This window comes from Neophocaena asiaeorientalis, unplaced genomic scaffold (genome assembly GCF_003031525.2).
Source record: "Neophocaena asiaeorientalis asiaeorientalis breed wild unplaced genomic scaffold, Neophocaena_asiaeorientalis_V1.1 scaffold78, whole genome shotgun sequence".
Classification (NCBI taxonomy): domain Eukaryota; kingdom Metazoa; phylum Chordata; class Mammalia; order Artiodactyla; family Phocoenidae; genus Neophocaena; species Neophocaena asiaeorientalis.
Window position 1 is genome coordinate 14,134,787 of NW_020175018.1, and position 26,388 is coordinate 14,161,174.

At 49.2% G+C, this 26,388-nt stretch overlaps 3 protein-coding genes across 8 annotated transcripts in view; 1 reads left to right on the forward strand and 2 right to left on the reverse strand.

Moving 5' to 3' along the window:
* Positions 1 to 344: 344 nt before the first annotated feature.
* On the reverse strand, positions 345 to 10,909 carry TOR1A (torsin family 1 member A). Its single transcript, XM_024762366.1, has 6 exons — positions 10,465 to 10,909; positions 9,572 to 9,917; positions 8,783 to 9,065; positions 6,411 to 6,586; positions 6,183 to 6,310; positions 345 to 1,553 (listed from the first exon to the last, which is right to left on the reverse strand). Exons 1-6 carry the CDS (start codon positions 10,529 to 10,531, stop codon positions 1,303 to 1,305), a joined length of 1,251 nt encoding a protein of 416 aa, XP_024618134.1. The 5' UTR covers positions 10,532 to 10,909; the 3' UTR covers positions 345 to 1,302.
* A 117-nt stretch (positions 10,910 to 11,026) lies between these two features.
* Positions 11,027 to 18,115, reverse strand: CUNH9orf78 (chromosome unknown C9orf78 homolog). Its single transcript, XM_024762365.1, has 9 exons — positions 17,935 to 18,115; positions 17,512 to 17,571; positions 16,170 to 16,221; positions 15,958 to 16,028; positions 15,008 to 15,085; positions 14,227 to 14,424; positions 13,362 to 13,498; positions 13,157 to 13,255; positions 11,027 to 11,701 (listed from the first exon to the last, which is right to left on the reverse strand). Exons 1-9 carry the CDS (start codon positions 18,015 to 18,017, stop codon positions 11,610 to 11,612), a joined length of 870 nt encoding a protein of 289 aa, XP_024618133.1. The 5' UTR covers positions 18,018 to 18,115; the 3' UTR covers positions 11,027 to 11,609.
* A 120-nt stretch (positions 18,116 to 18,235) lies between these two features.
* Positions 18,236 to 26,388, forward strand: part of USP20 (ubiquitin specific peptidase 20) — a 48,013-nt gene continuing 39,860 nt past the window's right edge. For 2 of the 6 annotated variants that reach the window (XR_003005602.1, XM_024762386.1), the window contains exon 1: positions 18,236 to 18,336. The gene's annotated coding sequence lies outside the window, so the exon portion shown is untranslated. The other 4 variants (XM_024762389.1, XM_024762387.1, XM_024762390.1 and 1 more) reach the window with 4 other exon arrangements.

A 26,388-nucleotide genomic window follows, 5' to 3' on the forward strand; every position in this document is an offset into this window, starting at 1 on the left:
AAAAAAAAAAAAAAAGAATCTGCCTACCAACACAGGGGACGCAGGCTCGAGCCCTGGTCCGGGAAGATCCCACATGTTGCAAAGCAACTAAGCCCGTGTGCCACAACTACTGAGCCTGCGCTCTAGAGCCTGCGAGCCACAACTTCTGAGCCCGAGTGCCACAACTACTGAAGCCCACGTGCCTAGAGCCCGTGCTTCACAACAAAGAGAACCCACCACAATGAGAAGCCTGCACACCGCAACGACGAGTAGCCCCCGCTCGCTGCAACTAGAGAAAGCCTGCACACAGCAACGAAGACCCAATGTGGCCAAAAAAAATTTTTTTTAAATTAAAAAAAAATGTATTCACAAATCATACACAATTTTATTGTAAAATGGTAGCTGTTTGCATTAATAAATAAAAACACTGTTCTCAGCATCCTGGGGGGCAGCTGAGCTTTCCTCGAGGTTTGGGGAGTTCTGATGAAACAATGACAATTAGTAATCAGTGAGGAAGGCTTTAAGAAAATATGGCAAAACCTGGTACAGAGCGTGTGGCTCATTTAGGAATGGAAAGCAGAGAAGGGCCTTTGCAAAGCTGACTGACCGGCCAGTGACAAGCTGCAGATGCTTTTCTTTCGAGGAAATTCTGTTTCTAACAAATTGTTCACGACGTTACTAAGATCATTCCCACAGTTCACAAGGCTACTGTGATGAAAATTCTTGGGGAGGACATTTAGGTCTTGTCTGTGATGGGTCTGAGTGTGTCCCCTTACACACCTGTCCTTCTATAAACACTTACTGCCCTTGCGATGGTCATCCTGGGACAGATCGGCTCGCTGCTAGAGCCTCCGTCCCCAGTACAGTGACACCATCCTACAGAAGACAGGCCGAGGACTCAGGCTTTTTAGAAGTAAAGACATCACAGTGTATGTTGTAATGACAGGAACTTAAAAACACACACAAAGCCAACAACTTAAGAGTCTGAAAAGTTTCTTCATAATGTTAAAAACCATTTTAAATAAAATTATCACATTTTCAGTAAAACGGATTCATCCTTCCTTGAAACAGAAACACCTGAAATTAAAACATGATTTTTTTACAAAACCATGAGGCCTGGCACAGGTGGGCTGGGGGCTGGCTGCTCCCGCTTCTGCAGGCTCTGGGGCTGTTTCCACCTGTGATGCGTCACCGACGGCCCGCAGGCCCTGCCCGATGAAAGTAACGCCCAGGAAAATGCCTGTCCTGTCACACCAGAATAATTCATTTTACTCCTCTTCCGGGACCAGAGCGGGGATGCGGGAAGCGACATCTCTGGTGCCATCAGTCATCGTAGTAATAATCTAACTTGGTGAACACAGTTTTGCAGCCTTTGTCAGAGAAAACTCTCTCCTCTTTGGGGAAAAATGTCATCTCCTCGGCCACTCTGCTTACAATGTCCTCGTCAACTTTGTAGCCTCGGGACTGCATTTCGACTCGGATGCACATTTTTAGGTGTTTATATTCCAGGGGGAGGAAGGGAACAAAATAATCAATGAGATTTCGGTCAATTAAGCTGCTGTGCCAGAAGCCACCTGGGGAAAAGAAAAAGGTGCTGTTCATCCATTGTCCGCCCACCTGTCCACACACATCTGCTGGGTGTCAGCCATGAGTGGAGCCCCGCACCTGCCCTCGTGGGGCTCACGGCCTAACGAGCAGACTAGCCAGTGAGCTCACCCAGGGCAACCGCGAGGGGTGACGCTCCTGTGAGAGCCAAGGGCAGGGTGATGCCGCAGTGGGCAGGGAGGCCTCTCGAGATGTGACCGCTAAGATCTCAGGCGGGTACCCTTCCTATGCATTTATTAAAATTTTTAGATATGAAAAAAAATAAAGGATCTGAAGTGGGAAAGGGGCTCACCACCCACCCCGGAACAAGCAAGCAGGCAGGCCGAGTAGTAAAGGGAGCAGGTTCACAGAAAGTGAAAGTTGAGAAGAAGAGTCCCCAGGGAAGGACCAGCACTCCGGAATCTTGGAAAGTTGCGACTGGCTGGGGTTCCGGAGGCTGGGATTGGCAACAGGGTAGAGACCCACTGCGGCTGCCGGCATGTCCCAACCCTCCAGAGCGTCTGCGGGACCAAAAGCTAGAATCCTCAGTAATGTGTGAAGACAGTGCTCTGTGACGGCCACAGGGCTCGCACTTTCCCTGGATGAGGCCTGCCTCTGCCCAGTCTCGGGTCCTCTGAGATTCCCGGCCTCTTGACCCTCCCACTTCCCCTTCGGAGACGACGCAGCACCCATTGGACCACACTTGGCGTTTCTTCATGAGGACGGTTTCCCTTCCGCCTTGCCGCTTCACCTCTGTGCCTTAACCCTGGTCTGCCTCTGACACCAAGTCCATCCTGTATTTTTCCCCCACACCACCAAGCGGTTCTCTGAGCCCACCTGCTTTCAGCTCAATTCTGACACTCTCTACCTGGAGACTCCGTCAGATCCCACAGGTTAAGGACGCAGCCCCACAAGACCGTCCCCTCCTTCAGCCACCAACCAAAAGTTCGGGTTGTCACCCGTGCTTCTGAGGTTCCAATGACCCCCTCCTTGGGTTCAATTAATTTGCTAGAGCAGCTCACAGAAACTCAGAGAAACATTTTCTTACTAGTTTACCGGTTGATTAAAAAAGGATATAACTCAGAAACAGCCAACTGGAAGAGATGCACAGGGCAAAGTATGTGGGAAGGGGCGTGACCCATCCATGACCTCTGAGCACATCACTCGCCCCAGCTCTCCACGTGCTCACCAACCTGGAAGCTCTCCAAACCCTGTCCTTTAGGGGTTTTCTGGAAAATGCTTTACATAGGCACAGTTGATTAAATCACTGGCCATTGGCGACTGATTCAACCTTCAGCCCCTCTTCCCTCCTGGGAGGGCTACAAGGGCTGGAGACTGAAAGTTCCAACCCTCCAATCAAGGGTTGGTTCCCCTGGAAGCCACCCCCCAACCCTGGTATTTTCCAAAAGTCACCTCATTAACACAAACTCTGATGTGGTTGAAAGGGGTTTGTTAGGAATAGCAAAAACACCATTATGGCTCTCATCACTGTGAAACTCCAAGGATGTTAGGAGCTCTGTGCCAGAAAACGCGGATGAAGACCGAATATACTTTTCTTACCATCAATCACATCTGGGGTTCATTCTTTTCTTGCCCAACGGTGCTTTGCACACAGCTGGTGCTCAATAAACATCTGACTGCCTGGAGGTGGTGGCGTCTGCGGCCGTGGGAAAGCCGCACACGGAGCGCCAAGCCGCAGCGGAGCAGCGGCGAGCCGGACAGCCCTGGCCGGCTCGTTTCCGGCAGGCCTGCCCTGTGCCGGGTGCGCCGGAGGCCCGAGGCAGGGGAGGGAGCAGACGTGGACTGGCCACCCAGTAAACAGCCGATCCCGGGTAGTGCCGGGGCCTGTGAGCACTGAGCTGGGGCCATCAGGCAAGGAGAGCAGAAAGCTCATCGGCCAGGGAGTCAGGACGACAAGGACCCGCCACACAGAGGCCCCGAAGGGTGCTCAGGTGGACCGAGTGACTTTACAAACCACCGACCGACCACTCCGCCGTTTGCATCCTCAGCCTGACCCCCCCGCCCCGGAACTGCGCTGGAACTCAGCCGCCTGCTCTGCATCTCTGCCTTCAGACGAGTCATCCTTTGCCGGACGCGCCCCTCTTCATCTCCCACCCTCTCTGCAAACCTCCTCCTCCTGCAGGCCGTCCCCTAAACGGCAGTGCCATCCTGCCAAGTGCTCAGGCCAGATTCTCGATTCGTCTCTCTCATTCCCACACACAGTCCCTTAGGAAATCTTATTGTTTCCATCTTCAAAATACATCCCAGTCAGACCCTGTCCCACCTCCCCCACGGCTGCCACGCTGGGCTGAGCCGCCAGCATCTCCCCCCAGGTTGTTGCAGCCAGTCCTTGCTGGCCTCCCCGTCCCTGCTGCCTTCAGTCTGTTCTCCACCCGGCAGCCAGGTGGTCCTGTTAAAACTAGGTCCAGTCAGGGAACTGTCTGCTCAAAACCCTCCAGGGGCTCCGTCTTCCACTTGGAGCCAAGCCCAAGGCCCTCCTGTGGTTCCCCAGGCCTTCCACAATCTGCACCCCACCCCAAGCTCCACCTCTCATCTGACCTCCTGTCCCCTGCGTTCATCCTGGCCCAGGCACACTCCTGCCTCAGGGCTCTCGTGTGTGCTGTTCCCTCCCATGGAATGCTTTTCCCTCCCATGTCCACATGGCTCCCTCACTCCTCAGGTCAGCCCAGATGTCACCCTCACAGTAAGCCTTCCCTGACCACTGTATTTAAAACTGCAGGGACTTCCGTGGTGGCGCAGTGGTTAAGAATCCGCCTGCCAGTGCAGGGGACACAGGTTCGACCCCTGGTCTGGGAAGATCTCACATGCCGCAGAGCCACTAAGCCCATGCGCTACAACTACTGAGCCTGTGCTCTAGAGCCCGCGAGCCACAACTACTGAAGCCCACGCGCCACAACTTACTGAAGCCCATGCGTCTAGAGCCTGTGCTCTGCAACAAGAGAAGCCACCGCAGTGAGAAGCCCGTGTACCACAACGAAGAGTAGCCCCCGCTCACCGCAACTAGAGAAAGCCTGCGCATAGCAACGAGGACCCAACGCAGCCAAAGATTAATTAATTAATTTAAAACATTTAAAAATAAATAAAACTGCAGCTCACCCCTGTCCCACACCCCCCAACCCCTATTTATTGGTTTACTTTTTCCCTATTGTGGGAAAAGGGGAAGATACATCTCTACCTCTACGTAGACGTGGGTCCCAGCATCTGACACGTTTCCTCACTTGTTATCATTAGGATAGAGAGTAAGGATTTCTGTTTTGGCTCACTGCTGTGTCCCCAGTTCTTGGACCAGTGCCTGACACCTAGTAGGCGCTCAACAAATACGTTGAGTGAAAGAATGAAAGAGTTCAGCCACCTGCCTAAGGCCGGAGTCAGGACGTGACTGTGGCAGGCCTGCCCAGATCCGAAGCTCATCCTCTGGAACCCTCTGGAACCTGCAGCGTGGGTTCTAGGCCAGAGCCACTTGCTGTGGTATTCCGGGGCTGAGACTTCTACTGCATGTGTTCATACTTCTGGCATGCCAAGAACCTACTCGACATACTACAAAATATTTTGTCTTTCACTGTTAACATTCCACTTGCATGAATTGACATAAAATACCCCATTACTGTTCATGTAACTCTGAAGTGCTATGAATTTCTTGGCGAGTCTGTTTCAGAGGAGACCTTCTGATTTACAATTTCAGGAACGAACCTGAGCAAATGGTAGCAATCGACCCACAGGGCTCACGGATCTGACCCAGTGAGTGAGCCTCCAACATGCTGTCTTTCCACATCCAAGGGTTCAAGGCCAAAAGGGAATGTGTCAGGTCACTGGCAAAGCAATGAGCTTGGTAGTAAAAGCTCACGCTCTGGAATAGAGACACCTAATAGGCTGTGTGTCCTTGGGCAAGGGGCTCCCTCTCTCTGAGCCTCAGTTTCCTCATCTATGAGGACAATAATAGTTTCTAGCCCAGGAGGATATTATGGAGATTAAAGGAAACAGGCAGGTAGAGAGTTTCACACAGTGCACAGTACAGAACAGGGGCCCAACCACTGCCTGGCTGTCACTCTCGGGCACAGACCCTCAGGGTTCTAGGTTAATGTGCAGAAAGAAAGGGACCTAACGGGCCCATCTCCTCCATCAGAGGCTCCCCAGCAGCCTTCCTTGTTCCACCACCCGCTTTTACAAGGGAAAATGATTTGGCTGAAAAAACCAGGAAACGAATTTTCAAGATCTTGATGATCAACAATGTCCCTATTTCTTTAAAACAGCATCTCCCAAACTTGTGTATGTGTAAAAGTCACCTGGAGTTTGTTAACACAGATTCCCTCAGGAAGTTGGACTCAGTAGGCCTGGGGAAAGGACTGAGAATTGGTATTTCTAACCAGCCCCCAGGTGATGGTGAGGTCGTCAATTTAAAACTTAGGGGCGCGGGATCATGAAGTAGGGGGATGTTGTGCTGGGAATGGATGGCCTCGCTTACTGTTGTTTTTTTTTTTTTGGCCACACTGCACTGCATGTGGGGTCTTAGTTCCCCAACCAGGGATCGAACCCACGGCCTCTGCATTGGAAGTACGGAGTCTTAACCACTGGACCACCAGGGAAGTCCCCCCACTTACTGTTCTTGTTATTGAAGGCCGACACAGACAAGGCATGCTCCATGTCTCTGAGCTTGATTTCTTCCCTCTGCTTTCCACTTCTCCAGAAATCTAAAGCCACGTCTGTGATCCTTTCTGCTCCAGCATTGCTGCAAAAGAATTCTAGTGAATAAGGACTGGTGTTTTTTCCCCGAAGCCCCCAGGCTGAGGCTCAGAGCTCTTCAAACCATGTCCCAGCCCCGACTTTACCTGAGAAATATGAAGACGGCTTTCTGATAGGAGACCCCATCCAAGTTGTCATAATAGTCTAGGTAAGGCTTGATGGCATCTATGAGGCCAGCATGCATCTTGTCCATCTCATCAAATATAAAGATGGACCTCGCACAGGCACTCACGTTGCCGCGAATCCACGACTGTAACTGATCCTGAGTGACAAGGGGGAAGAGCCGATACAGATGCTCAGAAGTGCGAGTGACACCACCAGAGTGAGCATTATTAACGCTACAAATGCCTCTACAAAGGCTGCATGTACGGACTGCTTACTGTGTGCTCCCCACTGTGCTAAGAACTTTATATAAGCTCTTTTGTTTCTCACCATAACGCCACATAGTGGGCATTATCACACCCATTGTATAGATGAGGAAACTGAAGCACAGAGAGCATAGTCAACTGAGATTACAAAATTAGTATGAGACAGAGCTAAGATCTGAATCCCACCCTGCCTGATTCCAAGGCCCCACACTCTGACTGTAATTCTTGTCCTGCAACGTGTCACGTCGATGCTGTGTCACTGAGTTGCTGGGCCTCTGTCATCAAAATGGCAACGTTAATACGTATCCTGTGTACACCAGCCTTCTTGGAAGAAGGCCGAGACCAAGTAACCTCTTTTCTCATTCAGTCCTTAGATCAGCCTGGAGAAGGGGCTCTAACTTTCCAATGGGGGAAGTGAGGAGAACTCCAGAGCACACACACTTGGGGATGACTGCGGTGAGGTAACACTCTTGAGTTTCTGGAACAATGCCTGGAGGTTGCTGAAATAAATTTGCTTAAGTGGAACATTCCCTAAGAACTTATTTAGGTACTTCTTATATTAAACAATCAAGATAAGAAGGAGAAAGGACTCTTTACATCAGAAATTTGAACTATGGTTCTATACAGTTCTTTCCTGGATGTAAGGAGAAAGAATTAGCTATCTGTTTCTGAGGAAAAATCTGTAAGTTACAATGACTTGACTTCTTATGATTTAACATTTTGCTTGGCTACTCGGACCACGGTTACAATGTCCCATGGGTACATATTTAACTTAAGCAGTAACTCTGCTCTGCAGGTATGGACTAACCTCTATTTACAGAATGAGAACCTTAGGGGAGCTAAAGTGACTTGCCCGAGTCCACAAAGCGAACCACCTTTTTTTTTTCTTGCGGTACACAGGCCTCTCACTGTTGTGGCCTCTCCCATTGTGGAGCACAGGCTCTGGACACGCAGGCTCAGCGGCCATGGCTCACGGGCCCAGCCGCTCTGCGGCATGTGGGATCCTCCCAGACCGGGGCACGAACCCATGTCCTCCGCATCGGCAGGCGGACTCCCAACCACTGCACCACCAGGGAAGCCCCGCGAACCACCTTTTAAACAAGGATTTCTTCATGTCTGGCAGGCTCCAGCAACCAAGGTCTTCCCATTCTGCTTCTCCCACTTACAGACAACAACAGAGAACATGTATCGAGCACTCACTACAGGTAAGATGCTGTTCTAAGCACTGTTCATACAGTGTTTTATTGTGACCTTCCAAAACCCATCAAAGTAGTTGCTACTGTGTTCCCTATTTCACAGATGAGGAAACTGAGGTGTAGAGAGGTTAAGTGACTTGCTCAAAGTCACACAGCTATTAAACAGTGAAGATAGAATGCTAACTAGGATGACTAACTCATCTCTATTTGCCTGGAACTTTCTCAGTTGTAGCACTGAAAGTCCCACATCCCAGAAACTCTGGACAGTCGGTGACCCTGATGCTCTCCCAAGCCAAAGGGAAAAATGTGTTCGCACAAGTGAGGATTAAAAAAGGCAATAGTTAACATTGATTTGAACGCTTATGTGCCAGGCATCACGTTACATACTTGACACACAGAGCTCAAGAAATCCTCACAACTGCCATTTGACAGATGAAGAACCTGAGTCTCAGGGAGGTCTTGTGACGTTCCCACAATTACACAGCTGTAAGGAGCCTTAGGGCTCAAATCCAGGTGTGCCTGCCAACAAAGCCAGACTGTTAAATAGGGAGTTAAACCGTAAAAGCAAACGTAGGCCTCCCTAGAAACATTTCCTCTTTTATAAAACATGTCGGATTTGACGATCTTTAAACTGGATTTGATTATGTCCATCTCTCAAATCCTATGACCCCACTTGCTATCCCACTGAGCCTGTTTTCAGAAACCACCATGAGCTTTGATGGTATAATTGCTTCCTGCATCTCCAACCCTCTGTTAAGTTCCACACTTTTCAAAGGGGAACTGATGCATTTTCAGGGCTCACTCATTTCAACACGGAATTTCCAAATCCCGTTCCCCAACAAAGAAACCCCAAACCCAGCATCATCAGGAAGGATCCCGAAATTTGGCCCTTGCCTTATACAGGGTGATGTTGGAGATGTGAGGGAAGTGCAGTGTGGCCACAAACAGGTGGACGTAGTCACTGTTCAGACCACCCTCGTAAATATTCTCTGCGATGATCTTGCTGACAAAATTTTTGCCGGTGCCCGTCCACCCGTGTAGGGAAAGGGTTAGAGGTTTCTTGGGCTTCGGGTTGCTTATGAAGCCAGACACAGCATTTAAGATGACTTTCTTTGCAAGATGCTGTCCAAAGAGCTTGCTGTCCAGATCCTTCTGCAGCGCTGGGAAAAACAAAGCCAGTCAGGCGGGGTGGAGGGGGACACACGTGGCAAAATGCAGCCCAGTTTACAGGCTCATGTGAAAGCCAGCAAAGCCCGCTAAGCTCTTCAAGCGTCTAGTGAGACGCGGATGTACGTAAGCACTTGGCCCAGGTGACCGACGGGTCCAGCAGGCCCTCTGTCTGCTAGTCCTGCCCGGTTCCCGGGCCCTCCTTCCTGAAGAGACCCTTGGCTCCAGTGCCTCCGACACCAGCGTGAGCCCCTCATCCCCGCTCGGTCCCTCCCACCCCACGCCCGGCAGGAAAAGGGCGGCGGTTCGGCCCCCACTGCTCCGCGCCGGAAGAGTCCCCACCAGCCTTCCCGTCTCCGGCGAGGAAGGAGGAAAAACTCTCTGGAGTTAGTTTCCAATCGTCCACACTCCCAGTTTCTGAGCGCAGGTGCCCAAACAGCAGCTGGCCTCCGCAGCTCTCCGACCAAAGTCCGGTCTGCCTGTGGCCGTGGCCCAGGAGCCAGGCCCCATCCCGCACTCCGGTTCCGGAAGCACTCGGCGAACAGGCAGTAGAGACGCGGGTAGGACATGTAGCCGGTGAGGACGCCGGCCAGGGCCAGTCCCAGGCTGATGGGCTCCACCGCCCGCACCGCCAACGGCGCCAGCAGCACCAGGCCCAGTGCGGCCCGGCCCAGCTTCATGCCCGGACCCGCGCCGTCCCGCGCGCTCTCACGCCTACCGCAGACCGGCGCTACCGCCAGACTGCACTTCCGGTCCCTCCCGCCGGGGTCGCCATCTTTGTAGCGGGCGGACCTCCTCCGACGCCGGCGGCCGCCATCTTTGTGAGGGGCACGGCCCTTGCCTGCTTTGGGCGCTGGGGCCGCTGGAGGGGCCAATTTTGTTTTTAATAAAACTTTTCTGGGAACAGTTTTACATTTATAGAAAAGTTGACAGGACAGTACAGAGAGGTTCCATATTACCACACCTCCGCCCGCACAGTTTCCCCTATTATTAACATCTTACATTAGTATGTTACATTTGTTAAAATTAATGAACTTATATTGCTAGATTGTAACTAACTAAAGTTTCTTCATATTTCCTTAGGTTTTACCTAACGTCCTATTTGTGATCCGGGATCCCATCCAAGATACCACAATATATTTAGTTGTCATGTCTCTTTAGCTCCCCTTGGCTGTGGCTGTTTCTCAAACTTTCCTGGGTTTTGATGACCTTGAGAGTTTTGGGGGGAGTACTGGCCAAATCTTCTGTAGGATCCCCAACTACCGGAATTTGTCTGATGCTTTCCTTATGATTAGACTGGAGTTACGGGTTTTGGGGAGGAATATACTTTACAGAGATAAAGTGCTATTTTTATAACCTCATATCAAAGGAACATACAGTCAACATGATTTATGACTGTTGATGCTGACCTTCATCACCTGGATAAGGTAGTGCTGGTCGGGTCTCTCCCAGGTAACGATACTTCCACTCATTCATTCATAATTTTGAGGATCGCCTATGGACTCGATCCTGGGGATTCAAGAAGAAAACGAGGCACACGTGATTCCTGCCTTCAGTGACCTTGCATTCATTCGAATGAAGGGGAAAAAAAGCGAGAAGAAAATCTAGTTTACAGATGAGAAAACAGGCTCCGAGGCAAACGGATTTGTCCAACGATTTAAGGAAGCTGTGAGCAGGGCTCAGATCTGACTCCAAAGCCACACTTCTCTAATCACACAATACCTGCTTTAAATCAGCCCAGGAGTCAACCGACCTGTTCTTTCCTCGTCACAACCTGGGTGACTACCTCAGGAAAAATGGCACAGGTGGGCCATACCTGACAGCTCAGAGACTGGAGCCTGTCCACCTCTCTTAAACTAAATGAGAAAACCCCTCTCAGTGACTGAATTTTGCTTTTGAGCTGCCCAACCCCCAGACTCTGAACACATTACCTAGCGTTGGTACAAGAAGACACAATACCAACAATAAGGCTGGGTCCATTTCATATTTAATACTTAAGTGCTAAAAGTGATAGAACTTGCTTTTTCTTTCATAATGAAAAGAAACAGATAACTTTGTAAAAGTCAGAAAATACCAGTGTTCCTTTGACCTCAAGCTAGATTTTTCTGCTGTCAGCTGGATCCACTGTAAAGAGTGACGGATGCGTTTCTGAACCCCACTCCAGATACTTGAAAACAGGAGACATGATTGCATATATAATAATAATAAAACCACAATCTAAAGGGTATTATCTCACCCTGAAACACACAACTGTTTCCTCCTGACCCAGGGCAAATATTAGGAGAAAGTCAACATATTTACAAACGAGATTTAATAATGCTCTCAAGAATAGAGTTTGTCCCCAAATAGGAAAACTACACATTGTTTCAAAAGGTTACAAATTCAGTGCCTGAAAAATCCAGCAGGTAAGCAGCAGGACGGATAGAGTCTGTTTTGGGAACTGTCTGCTAGCCAATGAGCAGGCTTCTGTCCAGGAAGCCTTTTATCAGGGGGAATAAAGGGAGTGAACGACACTGTTAATACCCCACTTTGCACCTCTCCCCTTTAGCCTCCCTCAGTACCGCCTGTTCATCTTCTTGAACTTCTCGTAGTGGTAGTCATCTGTGGCCTTCTCGTTGGCAGGACGCTTGCGGTTGGGAGGGGACCCTGAGAAGGAAAAGAGGAAAAGCTGTTTGCCATGCTGGAAGCCAACAACAGGCATAGCTCCACGTAGGCAAGGACGACCATGCCTGTCTCACTCCTTACAGGAGCCCCAGTGCCTACTCTAGTGAACAGGAACATAGTAGGGCCTCAGTAAGTACCTGTTTTGGGGTGAATAGCAATAAACATGGTGGAGTCAGGGGCCAACCAAAATATGCTGACTTCAGTGTCAGACCAGGTGGGCAGCAGTAGCTACGCTTCATTGAGAGCTTGACAACGTACCAGGCATGGCACTAAATCTGTTTAGACAAGACTTCCTTCCACCTACCCAGCAATCCTAGCAGGGGCATGTTACCATCTCTGCTCAGAGAGGTTAGCTGATTTGCTCAAGGTCACTCAGGAAGTGAAGGTAGGCTGAGGTGAACCCTTTGGTGTCTCCAAAGTCCCTGCTTCCTAGGTATTAATAATAGGAAGCCCTTTGGGAATCAAAGACCACACAGCTAAGGTGTTACAGAAAATAATTTCTCCAGTAGGAAGGAAGAAACAGAGCAACAGGCTGGATTTTCAGAAGCCTCAGCAAATTTAGCACTTCCTTAGAATCCTCCATTGTTGATGAGAAAGATGACACCGCCTGGTGCTGGTGAGCACGTGGGAAAGGGGCACTGCTGGATGTTGCTGGCGGGAGAACGAATTAGGATCATCTGGTGAGTTCTCACAAGGCAGCTTAAGGACATGACATAGGCAAGAATGATCATCATTAAATAGGGAAAACTGGGAAACAACCTAAGTGTCCCGCCAGAGGGAAATGGTTAGACTATAGGACACCTAACTATACAGCAGAACGTGATATGGCCATTGAAGGGGAAAATGTATTTACTGTCACGGAGAGACAGGCAGAGCTCACTAAAAAGCTGTGAGATCCTATTAAGTATGTATACAGAGTATGTGTATTTTTTAAAAGTGCGCAAGGTTATACACAGTCAGCCCTTGATATCCCTGGGCTCCGCATCCATGGATACGGAGGGCTGACTGTGGGACTTGAGCATCCACAGATTATGGTGTCTGCAGCGGGTCCAGGAACCAGTCCCCCACGGATACTGAGGGATAACAATATATAAAAATGTTAACAGGGGCCGTCTTTGGGTGGTGAAATTATGATTAACTTTTAACTTACTTTTGCTTATTGAAATTTTCTAATTTTTTGAGTCTCTGTTATATTTGACAGCCCAGTGAATCCTTAGAGCAACCCCAAGTGGTAAGTTTTATTACTATCTCCATCTTAGAGGTAAAGAAACTGAGGCTTGGAAAGGGGAAGGCACATGACCATGGCACAGAAAATGGACTAGAACCCAGAGGCCCTGACCCCAAAGCCCAAGCGCCGCCCCTGCCGAGTCCCTCCCCGCCTCCACGGGCCCTGGGCAACGGTCACGCCAGGCAGCCCGAGGCCTCTGCCGTACTCACGCTCAGGCTCCGGCTTCTCTGTGTCACCCACTCTCAACGGTCGGGCTTTGGGCTCTTCTTTGTTTCTCCGTATGGGAGCATTGAGCTCCTCGTGATAAACTGGACCAAAAGAGACCAGGGGACGGGTCAGACAGACTTCGGGAACCCAGGGACCTCGACCCAATGGCGTGGGCTGGAGCTGCTTCCCCGGAGACGCGACACTTACATCGGTTGTGCTGTACGTAATTCACAGCCATGTTGGTGGGCACAAAGGATGTCTCACTGTCCTTCTTCTTGTTCTGCTGCTCTGCCAGCAGACGGGCCTTGGCATCCTCCGTGGAAATGATATTTTTTATTTTAGCACTATGGGGAGAAAGGAGCCACACCACAGTGAGATCATCACACCTCTGGGCCTCAGGGGGAACTGACTAAAACAGATGGCAAATAAGGACGTCATCTTTCTTGGGGCACAGCTCTCTACAATTTACCAACTCCCCTGCGGCCAGACTGTCACGGAACTCTCCCAGCATCGGAGATGCAGGAGTTCCTCTCTTCTGATCAAGAGGAAATTGAGCTGGAGGTCAGGTGAACTGACTAAGGCTCAAAGCTAGTAAGGCCAAAAAGGAAGCGAGAACCCAGAAGTCTCCCAACTTTCTACCATACCCGAAGACGATTACGACCACTGTATTTCCTCCATAAAAATCCCCTTTTGGAGCAGATGCTTTGTAGTAAAAATGAAAGAAGGATCACGGGGTGGGTGAGCCTTTATCATTGCTCCTGCTAGAATAAAGCAGCAGAATACACGGACCGGAAGAGAAGAGCTGAAGCACTGTGAACTAAGGCTAAATAAAAACATTCTTGTTTGTTTTCAGCAGTCAGGAGTCCCTTGCCTCTTTAACTACTTCTGACCAACCCTTCAGAGAAACTCCTGGCGACAACCACGTCAGCCTGCCACAGAAGACAGTTTGTATCTGTGGGTTTCCAAGGAGACAGGTTAAGAAACAGTCCCTTAACTTTTAACTGGAAAGCAGAGAGCTCGTCTTTTCTGCCTAGGGGCGGGAGAGAGGCACGACCGTGGGTCTGAAACGCACTCGATGCCGAGGTCCACCTCCGGGATGCCGCTCAGCATCTGGTTGGACAGCATCTCCTCAGTCTTCTTTGCTGAGGAAACCCGGATGTTTTCCGGCAGTTCGTAAAGGCAGTCCTCTGCATTCTTTGGCTTAACTTTCTGTTCCTCATGTTCCACGATCCCTTTCCGCTTCTTCAGCTCCGTCTCAATGTACTTCATCCTGGAATGAGATACCCAAAGGCCTCAAAAAGGGGCAGGAAAGCTCACAACTGGTGTCTTTTAAGTGAGTGGTCCCCAACACTGGCTCACGGAGCCGTGATGGTTGATGATGAAGTTGCCATCGTTCCATGGAGAAGGAGAAAAATAAAAATAACTTGAGTTTTTAAGTCAAGCTAAAAATTTTCAACTTAAAGCACCAACATATATTATGAGATTCTGTCCTACCACACCATGTGTAAGGTTCTTTGAAGACAAAAAGATAATGGTAGATGGTAGTTTGTTTAACAGCCTTGTTGGCAGAATGAAAAATAGGCAAGTCCATTGTTTATCCCTGCAATTTTGGGAGGATGGAACACTACTAGTCAAGGAATCTAAAATTCCAAGAACCACACTTTTGAAGAATTTTTGAGTTTTTCAAAGTTCTCAAGCCTCAGGCGGTGGGGAAAGGGGAGGCGGGGGCGCGAGAGGGGCCAATTTGCTGCCTTTGGATAAGTCTAGAAATGTCATCTGTGACAAAATATCTTGGACTCTGTCTGGCTGGAGCCCTCCCCCAATCTCTTACTGATGACCAGACTGACACCTACATGTCGGCATCCTCATCCCTTCGGTTGGTTTCTGCAGAAAATGACGTCCCCAGATGGAGGTCTTCCTCTTCACTGATCCTAAAAAAAGAGAACAGTGAAGCAGAGCCTTAGAGTCACAGCTAAGTGAGGCTGAGTGTGATGTTACATGAATAAAACAAGTATGCAACGAAATGTACAACGTCCTGTTTATGGTCAAGAAATATATACATATATATGATACGTAAACAGAAGGAACTCTAGGAATATATGCAAGCACCCTGACGGCCTCTGGAGAAATCTCAGGGGAATGAGTAGATTCGTTTATATTTCACTTTTGTATTGTGTGTATTATTTTTGTAATTGTTTCTATGTTTTCCTCAAAAAAGAAAAACAACTTCCACATGAGTTTGAAAGACAATATATAGCGGCTTCCCAGGTGGTGCAGTGGTTGGGAGTCCGCCTGCCAGTGCAGGGGACATGGGTTCGAGGCCTGGTCCAGGAGGGTCCCACATACCGCAGAGCAACTAAGCCCGTGCGCCACAGCTGCTGAGCCTGCGCTCTAGAGCCCGTGCGCCACAACTACTGAAGCCCACGCGCCTGGAGCCTGTGCTCCGCAACGGGAGAGGCCACTGCAATGAGAAGCTTGCGCACCGCAACGAGGAGTGGCCCCCGCTCGCTGCAACTACAGAAAGCCCACGCGCAGCAGCGAAGGCCCAACGCAACCAAGGATTAAAAAAAAAAAAAAGTTAATATACAAGGCACCTTTACAAGAGGTGCCTACCCGCATCACTCTAAGTTAACTTTTGAAGAGTTTTTGTTTTCTTTGTTTTTAAACAACATACCGTTTACAAAGCACAAAGGGTACTCCGAGATGTCTCATTAAAGCTGCGGCAGGACCCAGCTCCCTGGGGGAACACAGACCCAGGCAGGGGCTGCCGGTGAATTTGCCTCTCAGCCAGTTTCGCACTTACTTATCTTTGCCCCTTTCCTTTAGTTTCTTCATGTCCACCATCCCACCTGTCTTCATCTGAAAGGGATCATCCTGCAGAGAGCAAACACAGCCGAGAAGAAGCATTTATATAACTTGCAGTGGAATTTTTTTTGTCTTCTTTTGAGAAAACACAATCATCCACTGAAGAGCAGCCACATCTTCCCACTGCCCAGGGAGGACCCCACAACTCACCACTAGAGTGGTCTCTTCTTGTACCTTCTCTCCCACCAGCAGGGCTACAGCACTGAGAAAAGCCAAAAAGTGGGGGAGAGAGAGAGAGAAAGGGCACAATTCAGAGATAAGGAGAAACATTTAGGAAGTCTTTAGGTTGCAACATTAGGGCAAGGGTGAGATTTGCGGGGTGAACACTGAAGCTGGCTGGAAAAGCCTACAAGAATAACAGGGTCCAAGAAACACTCTAGATGCTGGAGGTGGGGGTAGTGGTGACGTCAGTGGAACATTTTCCTGCAAAGTCATTTAGCATTATCTTGGCTTAGAAATCTCATTTCTAAGATTATGCCTTCAGGGAAAATGAAGCTAAAGACAAATGCAGAAAAATACTATTGCAGCCTTATTTGATGGTGAAATTTAAAAAAATGATCTACAGGTCCCAAAATAAGGGGTAAGTTAAATTATGATATGTACATCTGATAGAATATTATGCAGATATCAAAAAGGTTTTTGGAAAAATTACCCACAATGTGGTTGAATGCCCACAATATCATAAGTTGAAAGTACAGTAGTCCCCCTTTATCTGTGGTTTCACTTTCCACAGTGTCAGTTATCTGTGGTCCAAAAATATTAAATGGAAATTTCCAGAAATAAAAAATTCGTAAGTTTTAAATTACCAGCTGTTCTGAATGGTGTGATGAATCTCTGCCATCCTGCCCCGTCCCACAGAGGAGGTGAATCATCCCTTTGCCCTGAGTGTCCACACCGTATACACTACCCACCCATCAGTATAGGAAAAAATAATCTACATAAGGTTCAGTACTACCTAGTCTTCAGGTATCCACTGAGGGTCTCAGAACATAGACCCCGTGGATAAGAGGGGACTACCGAAGAACAACAGAATAAAAGTAAAGCTGCTCATTGTCCTTACAGAAAAGAGAGAAAACAGACAGGAAAAGAACATTAAATGTTAACACTGATCACCTCTATATGGGAGAATTATGGTACTGTTTATTTTCATGATTATACTTTTCTAAATTTTCCCAAACTCTTAACAATCAGTGTGCATTTCACAGTTAATCACAGTGTGAATTTGACAATAAAAACACCGATCAATGACCTGTTTCTGTACCTCTGGAGCAAACTTCAAGATCACATGGCTCGGGGCATGTCCTGGTTAAACATCTGCAAAAAACGCTTGGACCCCTCCCCAGGCAGTACAAGGTGCAAAGTGTGTCAAGAGAAGGGGCTATGTCTGAGGAGACATTTGTGACAGCGACCGGGTGGGGATGGGGGAGTCGGGGTAGGTGGTGTCTCGGTCATGCCCTCCTCCTCCGGGTCCTCTCCCCCACGCAGTACCCACCTCACCCCGTTGGGCCTCTTCCTCAAGTTCTGCACCTCTCGGGTCTCTTCCAGTTTTAATCTAAAAAAAAAAAAAAAAACAAAAGGCAATGCACAGGCTGAGAGACCCTCCACGGAACTCAGAGTCAAAAGGCAGCTTCGAGGGACACCCCTGCCTCGCTGCCTGCCCGCAGCGGTCCAGAGGGTGACTCTGCGTCTGGACCCACCAACGGGAGTCAGAACCGCTGCGCATGCCAGGGGCACCTCTCCCAACCATGAGACCTTGGGGCGGCGGTCTCATCCCTACGGGCCTCAATTTCTTCACAGAAGGGGATAACAACCCGGCTCATAATTAGCAATGTTGTCAACAAGATACCTGGCCGGTGGTGAGTCCCCCTAGGCTGCCTCTCTCTTCCTGCCCCGTGGAAGCCCGCCCCAAACGCACCGAACTTCCTCTGAGTCCTGCTCATCTTCCTCCGACTCCGAGTCGGCCCGGCGCCGGCGGAAAGTCTTCCCGGTGACCGGCATAGTCGCGCCAGCCCCGCGGTCTAGCCGCCGAGCCCCTGCGCTGAGATCTAGGATACTTCCGGCGCTCAGCAGTGAGATCAGAGCGCCGGCCCCTACCCGGCCCGGCCCGGCTCGGTCCGGCCCCAAGCCCTCAGGCCCCGCCCTCGGCCCACACCGTTCATCTGACCACGCCCCTACCCCTGGCGTCGGCCTCTCCCGATTGGGCAGCGGAGGGGGAGGAGGCGGGGCGCGGCCGGCCGGGCCTCCTGACCCTGCGCTGCGCCGAGCCGCGGAAGGCGCGCTTGACTGACAGGCGGAGGTGGCGCGGTTGCTACGGCAGGTGAGTTCCGGGCAGCAGCCAGCTGCTTCAGGGGGCCGGGTCTCTCCGAGAAGGGGCGAGCCCAGTCCAGCTACGGGCCGGCGGGGCCTGGCCCTGCCTGGTACGCAGAACGCCGCGGCCAGGTGAGCTGAGCCTGGGACCACCCCCACACCCTGGCCGCCACCGCCCTGTCCCCTCCTCCAGCCGGCGCCCAGGGGATCCTCTCGGGCCCCAGCAGCCCACTTCGAGCCCCCAGGGGCTCGTTGCTTCTCCGGAACAGGAGCCGCTATCTCTTTTATTTCTGCCTGGGCCTGACCCAGCGTTTAACGCACGTGTGTGGCGTCTGGGAGCGCTGGCTTGTATTTCCCCGGGGTCTGGGCCCTGACGGGCACTTTTTTCTTTAGGGACAAAAGATCACCACTTCTTAGCGACGATGAATTAAAGTCCCAGTCCCGACCGCCCCGCTAATGATCACTTCCAGCCACTTCTCCCCGAGGAGAGTCGCGTCTGGTGTTTTGAACCCACCCGGGAGGGTTTGAGGGTAGAGGGTGCTTGCTGGCCGCTTCCCGGGACCTTCGGGGGCCTTGTTTTCGTCCTTTGTCACGAGGACTGTCTCTCCGGCCTCCGCCCCTTCTACCCGAGGATGCTGTGAGGATTAAGTTTGTTTGAAAAAACAAGCATCAACAAACGCTTAGGATATACCTAAATGCATAAATAACGGCTTACGGGACGTCTAGAAAGCCCTTATTAGTTTTTCTTTTCTCAATATACTGTCTGTCCTTTCCTTTACAAGAACTACCTCTTATTAAGCGCTTCTTATGTGGCAGGCACTGCAGCATTATTTCATTGAACTTACCCAGCAATCCTAGGAAGTAGATTCAGTTACTGTTTTTCATTTTGCAAACGAAGACACCAAGGCTCAGAGAGGCAGTATGTGCCTCAGGTAGCACAGCTGGAAGGCGGAGCAGGAATCAGTCACAGGCCTACCTCTGCTGCACCTTGTTCACTTAAGAGTTCAGTAAATGTTTACTGCAGGTTCCCTGTTCCGGAAGACCGTTCCGAAGCAGGGCAGCATTTCTGGAATGCCTTACTTTTCTCTGGAACACTCTCCTTGGAGGTTGTTTTGTTCTCTTCCTTGGACTGAGACAAATGGTAGACTCAGGACTTGTTGGAACAGCCTTTTGGCTTTGATAAAAAGCCATAGTTTAAAAGCCTCCAAGTCTTGCCCTCTGCAGCCTGGTTCAGCCAAACCCAGATGCACATGGAATCACTGGGCACCTTGTCTGTGGTGGCTGAAGGAGAGGCTCCTTGGGAATTGCTGCAGGAACCCAGGGAGTCGACGTCTGCAGCTCTCACGCTCTCAGAGTTGGCTCCAATTTTGCCCTCGCAGCAGCGCTCCCACCGGGGGTACCGGACAGCACTAAGGAGTGGGCCACAAGGCCAAGGACATTTCTGGATCCCCCTCATCTGACATCCCAGGGAGGACCATCTGGTACAGATGCACTGCCCCCGCTGGCCAAGACCAGAGTGCCCACTGATAACCTCCTGGGCTGTGGCAGATCAAATTGAGACTTGTTTAGCAAAAGTAATGCTGAAAAGTGGCAGCTGTGAATCTGGCAGCGTGTGGCTGGGCTGAGGGGCTGCAGATCCTCTGAGTTTTGCTGGGCCTTTTTGGGGATGGGATGAAACTGCTTCTCAGAGGGAGCCTGTGGGAAATCTGGGTTCTCTTCAGTTCAGAGATAGACCATGTCTTCGTTTGGTTTGAGAGCTTGGTTCCTGAGGAAATGTGCAGGTTTGGCTTGAGTTTGGGTTAGCGTGCCGGCTCCTTTGTGGAGCCAGGTGAAACGTGGGCTTGTGTCAGTGAGCATTCATGTCTTTGGGATCCAGCAAAATGATGGCAGTTCACAGCCTGGCCATAGCACGTATTCAGTGAATGTTTGTTAGACGGGTTTACTTATTCAGCAGCTATTTACTGAGCTTTCAGTATATGGAGCAGGCACTGTTTTAGGTGCTTGAAGAATATCAGGGAGCAAAGGAGACTAAAGACCCCTGAACTAGTGGACTTTATCTTCTGATAACATGATAAGTATGTAAGTATGTTAGAAGGTGATGCCATGGAAATAGAAAAAAATAGAGCAAGACAAGGGAATCAGGGGTGGGAGGGAGGGTTGACTTGCTAATTTCAGTTGGTGTTCTGGTTTGAGGTTTGGTGGGTAACATGACAAAGCAGCGGACTGAATTCTAGGCCCTGGGTTCAAGTCCCAGTTCTGCCAGCTTGCTGTGTGAGTCTGTCCAGGAAACTTCCCTTCTCTGAGCCAGTTTCCCCACCAGAGTCCCTGCTGTGACGTTTACTGGCTGTGTGACCTTGGCATGAACCTCTCTGATCCTTTCCTGCTTGGTGGTTTTAGGGGTCCTAGTCTGAGTTTCTGCTTAGACCTACTCCAGGGTTTGCAGCTTCCCAGTGACCGTGGCCAGTCACTGCCTCCCGCCTGTTAAGCCCCAGGGGCTGCCAACCCCATTAACAGACTCTTTTGGACCCCGGAACAAAGTGCAATACCAGGTTTCGGGCCATGAAGAGATGTTATCCTAAACTTAAGGAATTTAAGTTGAGCAGAAAAATGCTGTGTGAAGAATGACTCAGAAGAGGTACTTGTGAAGGGAGGCCAGGGGAAGCTACTCTGGGGGTGTGGGGGTGTGGGTTCAAGGATGTAAAGGTCATCCCCACTCCAGTCTGGCCAGGGCTATTTGGGAGCTGGTCGAGCCGACAGTTCAGAGCACTGACTTTGGGGCAGGCCGTCCTGGGTTTGAATCCTGGCTCAACTGCTCAGTAGCTGTGTGGCCCCCTGCCAGTCACTTCGCCTCTCTGAGCCTCCGTCTTTCCTCCTTTGGTGATGGAGGTGGAGATGGATTTAGTTCTCAATGTTGCCCGACCTCCAGAGTGGTTGTGAGGATTTAGTGAGGTCTAGTAGTACCCGTTCCAGTACACCGGGCCACTCCGGGCGGCGGCAGGCAGGGCTTGGCAGGGAAGGAGGTTTGAGGGTCCTGCTTTGAGAGTCGGAAAGATGGTTGACTCAGTGAATTAAGACTGGTTAAAGGAAGGGATGTATCTGGGATTTGGGGAAAATGGGGTTGCTTGGAAGTAGAATGGAGAGAAGGCACAAGGGAGGGAAGAGATATGTGTTCTGTGGGGCGGAGGGCAGCATGGAGGGGTGCGGGCACAGGTGTGTGGGGTGTGGGGTGGCCAGTGTGGTGGGGATCAGGGCAGGTGGGGTCCTTGTGTTGGGGGCGGGCTTGGTAGCATCACCTTCCCATCCTGAGGAACAGGGCTCTTAGGTGGCAGGAGGATGTAGCCAGAACCCCTAGGAAAGTGATGAGTAATGGTCACCTGAGGCCTGGTCACAGCAGCTCTGCCAGGCCCAGATGTGCTGCCTCACTGCCTGTGCTCCTGCACGGGGTTGAGGTGGGTTACTTGCCCCGTCACTCCGAGCAGGCCCCGGGGAGGGGGAACGTGCCTGCCCTTATTCAGGATGAAGCATCTTGGAAGTCTCATCCGGGGCCTGCAACAGGTGGGCTCAGTGCCAGACCTACCGGCCTGCCTCCTTTCTTCCTGCTTTCTCGTCCCCGAGAGAGGAGGTGGGTCTGGTGGGTCAGGAGGGAGAGGTGCCCCGGGGTCGCTGTAGTGGAGGCACAACCCCTCTGGCTGGCATCTCGGGCGCAGGCTGTGAGGCGGTGATTTCCAACAGCACAGCAGAGCCGCGGCTCTCAAGAGGGCCCATTCCCGCATCCAGGCCTCTCAGCAGCACACGTATCTTTCCCTTTCAGTTTTTATTAAACACCTGCCATGTGCACTCCATTTATTTGCACAGAGGGAAGGGTGGGAAGGGCTGTGAAGGCGGACCCCACCTGGCTCACTTCCCACTGCACCGCTTCCTTGCTCTGTGGTCTCAGGCAAGTGGCTTCCCATCTCGGAGCCTCCGTTCTTCCTCCATAAGATGAGAAACAGCGGTCCTTACCCAAGAGTGTGTAGTGAAGTGCCGGGCATCGTGCCTAGCTCAGAGTAGGCACTCGAGCTTCTGCTGTTGAGTTAGGGTTACCTTTTCCGAAAGACCCCTCCCTGCTCCCACCTTAAGTGAATTAAAGGGACTCTTTCAAAAGTGTCTGTTTTGAAAAACATCAAACTTATAGAAAAGCGAAAAGAATAATAAAATGAAATCCCATTTATACCCTTCACCTGTATTCACCGATTATTAATATGTTTGCCCTGTTTTACTGTCTGTATATTTATACACTCATTATCACCAGAATCATTATTGCCGATCTATTTAAGAGTAAGTTGCAGATATCATGACCCTTTGCCCCTAAATATTTCAGGAGGAATTATCTAAGAACAAGGACACTGTAATACATAACCAGAAAATGTTTTTCATCTTCAGAAGCTTTAACATTGATATAATACTATGTCAGTTTCCCAGGGCTGCCAAAGTCCACAGACTGGATGGCTTAAACAACAGAAATTTATTTTCTCACAGTTCTGGAGGCTGGAGGTCCAAGATAAAGATGTCAGCAGATTCGGTTTCTTCTGAGGCCTCTCCTTGACTTGTAGACCGTGACCTCCTTGCTGTGTCCTCACATGGTCTTTTCTCTGGGTGCATCCTTGGTGCCTCCAACACCAGTCAGGTTGGATTAAGGCCCACCCTAAAGACCTCATAGAACTTAATTATCTCTTTAAAGACCTTATCTCCCAATAAGATTACATTCTGAGGTACTGGAGGTTAGGACTTCAACATATGAATTGGTGGGGGGGACTCAACTGGGTCCATAACAAATACTGTTATCTAATATGTAGTCCATATTCAAATGTGTCAGTTGTTCCACTAATGTCCTTTTCCCCGTTGATCCAGGATCCAATTTTGTCAAGTCTTTTTAATGCCTTTTCTCTGGAACAGTTTCTCAGCCTGTGTTGAGGAAGGGAATTGATTTGCCTAGAAGCAGAGGTGCTGGCTGCCTTGGGACAGGAGCCCTATTTAAGGATTTGCACCATTCCCTTGGGTCTCTTTTCAGGGCTTTACTTTGATGTCAAAAGCACTAGGAGGTGAGCTTGGATCTTTAAAAGTGTCACCGAGAGCCAGAACTGCGTTAGTCACCTGCTGTGTGTCATACTTGGTGGACATTATACATTTCTCGGCTGGGCTGCTTGGCCTGCACTGTCCTGGGCAATGGAGCCCTGAGTGAAAAGCTGATGCAGGACATGCGACTTATGTTCCTACCAATCTCAGTTTCCAGATCTATAAAACATGGCCAGTAACACAATTTATAGTACTAAGCATTTTTTGAACTTTGTTGCTGTGCAGATAGATACAAACTCTGAGCCTCCCTGCAAGTCCAAGTGATCAGAAGTCATTAAATCCTTCCCGTGGGGCTTCCCTGGTGGCGCAGTGGTTGGGGGTTCGCCTGCCAATGTGGGGGACACGGGTTCGTGCCCCGGTCCAGGAGGATCCCACATGCCGCAGGGCGGCTGGGCCCGTGAGCTATGGCCGCTGAGCCTGCGCGTCCGGAGCCTGTGCGTCTGGAGCCTGTGCTCTGCAACGGGAGAGGCCACAACAGTGAGATGCCCTCATAGTGCAAAAAAAAAAAAAATCCCATGCATTGCCCCACTTCATCCTCTCAGTTACCCTAGTTGCTGTCTTTGTCCCCATTTTCCTGGTTGAGGAAACTGAGGGTTGGGTGATTTAGCTAAAGATACACAGCTTGCAAGTGACAAGAGCAAGGAGTCGAACTCAGGGCTAGCCGTCTCCATAATTGCCTTGTGTGATTACAGACAACTCCGGGGATGATGGGTGTGGAGCAACTGACATGTAGTAAGAGCGCAGTGGAAGGTGGCTCCCGTTAGTAATTATAGCATCCTTTGTGGCTGCACACAGGTGCCGTGGTGTTCAAACAGGGAACTCTGTGCCCCATGAGGGCAGGGCCCGGGCCTGGCTTCTTTCCCATCACCCTAAGGAGGTCAGTGTTGGTTGGGGACCAAGATAAAACAAAATGAAAAATTTTAGACGGCTGGGATCCGTAAAGTATGAGCCTTGCAGACTCGTGCACTTCAGGTGTTTCAGGTCCTGCGTGGACTATTAAGCACCCAAAGTTTTTGGTACTACCACGTGACATTTCCCTGTATGTAAACTGATTTTTTAAAACTTGAAGTATAGTTGATTTACAATGTTGTGTTAGTTTCAGGTGTATAGCACAGTGATTCAATTATACATACATACATATATAGGTGTGCATAGGTATATATATGTGTGTATGTAGGTATATATAGGTGTATATATATATATAGGTGTGTTTATATATATGTATTTTTTCAGATTCTTTTCCTTTATAGGTTACTACAAAATATTGAGTATAGTTCCCTGTGCTATACAGTAGGTCCTTGTTGGTTATCTATTTTATATAGTAGGGTGTGTATGTTAATCCCAGACTCCTAATTTCCCCTTTGGTAACCACAAGTTTGTTTTCTATGTTTGTGGGTCTATTTGTACAAAATGATTTTTAACCATTAACTTTTTAACTAATGTTAGTAAACCTTAAACTTTCTATGTCGCTCATACACTGTTGGGAGGCAGATAAATTTGTATAATCTTTCTGGAGGAAAATTTGTCAATATATATCTAATGCCTTCAAAACAAACATTTTGACCCAGTAATTTTTCCTGTGGTCAAAGATGTAGTCAAAGATTTATATTCTAAAATATTCCTCACTGCCATATATCTAATAACAAAACACATACACACACACACACAGATATCCTAAGTGTCCAACAATAGGAGAATGGTTAAGTAAGGTATTGTAGAGCTTAAATTGTATGTGGTGTAATGTTATTCAGCCATTAGAAATGAAGTTGTTAAAAAGAAGTCTAGTGAGGTGGGAAATGTTTATAATATAAACCAAAAAAATCTGTATACAAACTATATCTGTCATAGTCTGGTTTAGTTTTAAAATTTATATATTCATACATATGAATAAGACTTACCAAAGCAGTAACCAAATTTTTTTCTGTGTAGAAGGATTACAGGTGATTTTTATTTCAGTTTATGTTTGTCTGTGTTTTCCAGCTTCTATGGAGGTGAATATTAATTTCATTAAAACCAAACAAAAACGCCATTTTATCTTTGCAGGATAGGTAGGAGAAGATGAAAATTTTTAACCCAGCACAGAAGTTAATGAGGCAAAAACAAAGGTGTTAAGAGCAAATCTTCTTCAGAACGAGTCACAAGGTGAAGAGTTGTACTTTTCAAGCCATCCAGGTAGCGGCTGAGGCAGTTCTTGGGGCTTCCGGGACCACTCAGGTGCTGCTGCCCCTCTCTGAAATGGCCCTCAAGTGTCCTGTTCACACTCTGTGGGCCTGGAGAGCTCCAAGGGATGAGGTTCTCCTCCCCAGGGTGCTCTCAGGAGTCTGCAGAGAAGCACGGACAGACGCAAGAGGGGCAACCCCACATACCGAAGAGGCTGGACACGTGCTCCTCTTATTTTCGAAACTTTTTTTTTTTTTTTTTTTCATTTTGAAACTTTAAAAATTATACTTAAAAGTAACCAATTAGGGTCTATGTTACAAAAGCAACACAAATTTGTTGCAGAAAATGCAGACAAGCAAAAAAGGAGGAAAAGAAATCACTTGACTCTGTCCTCCCAGAGATGAGGAGGGCACCCTTTCTGTAGGTGCAAAAACAAAATTATTTTACCAAAATGGAATTTTACTATAACAGCGTTTTATAACTTTTTGACTTTTTTTCCTTTTCTATTATGGTTTATTACAGGATATTGAATATCGTTTCTGTGCTATACAGTAGGACCTTATTTATCCATTCTATGTATAATAGTTTACATCTGTATAGCTTTTTGACTTCCGATTCATTCAGCAAATATTTACTGAGAAGTTACTATGTTCCAGGTGCTGTTTTAGGTATTTGGGATACAACAGTGCATAAAACAGATCCCTGCCCTTAGGGGACTCACATTCTTGAGGAAAGATAGGAATTAGACAAACAAAAAATCCCGGCAGTCTAGTGGTTAGGACTCTGC

What these genes read in the sequence shown, in the direction of transcription:
- TOR1A (XM_024762366.1), bottom strand. Translation starts at nt 10,531, where the DNA reads ATGAATGAGTGGAAGTATCGTTACCTGGGAGAGACCCGACCAGCACTA. An exon ending in ACCTTATCCAGGTGATGAAG is followed by an intron (nt 9,918 to 10,464) that starts GTCAGCATCAAC and finishes TGGCCCCTCCAG; the next exon opens with CGGCCCCAGCGCCCAAAGCA. An exon ending in GGCCTTCAATAACAAGAACA is followed by an intron (nt 1,554 to 6,182) that starts GTAAGTGGGGGG and finishes TCTTTTCCCCAG; the next exon opens with GTGGCTTCTGGCACAGCAGC.
- CUNH9orf78 (XM_024762365.1), bottom strand. Translation starts at nt 18,017, where the DNA reads ATGCCGGTCACCGGGAAGACTTTCCGCCGGCGCCGGGCCGACTCGGAG. An exon ending in AAGGAAAGGGGCAAAGATAA is followed by an intron (nt 15,086 to 15,957) that starts GTAAGTGCGAAA and finishes CTCTTTTTTTAG; the next exon opens with GATCAGTGAAGAGGAAGACC. An exon ending in AGAGAAGCCGGAGCCTGAGC is followed by an intron (nt 11,702 to 13,156) that starts GTGAGTACGGCA and finishes TTTCCTTCTCAG; the next exon opens with GGTCCCCTCCCAACCGCAAG.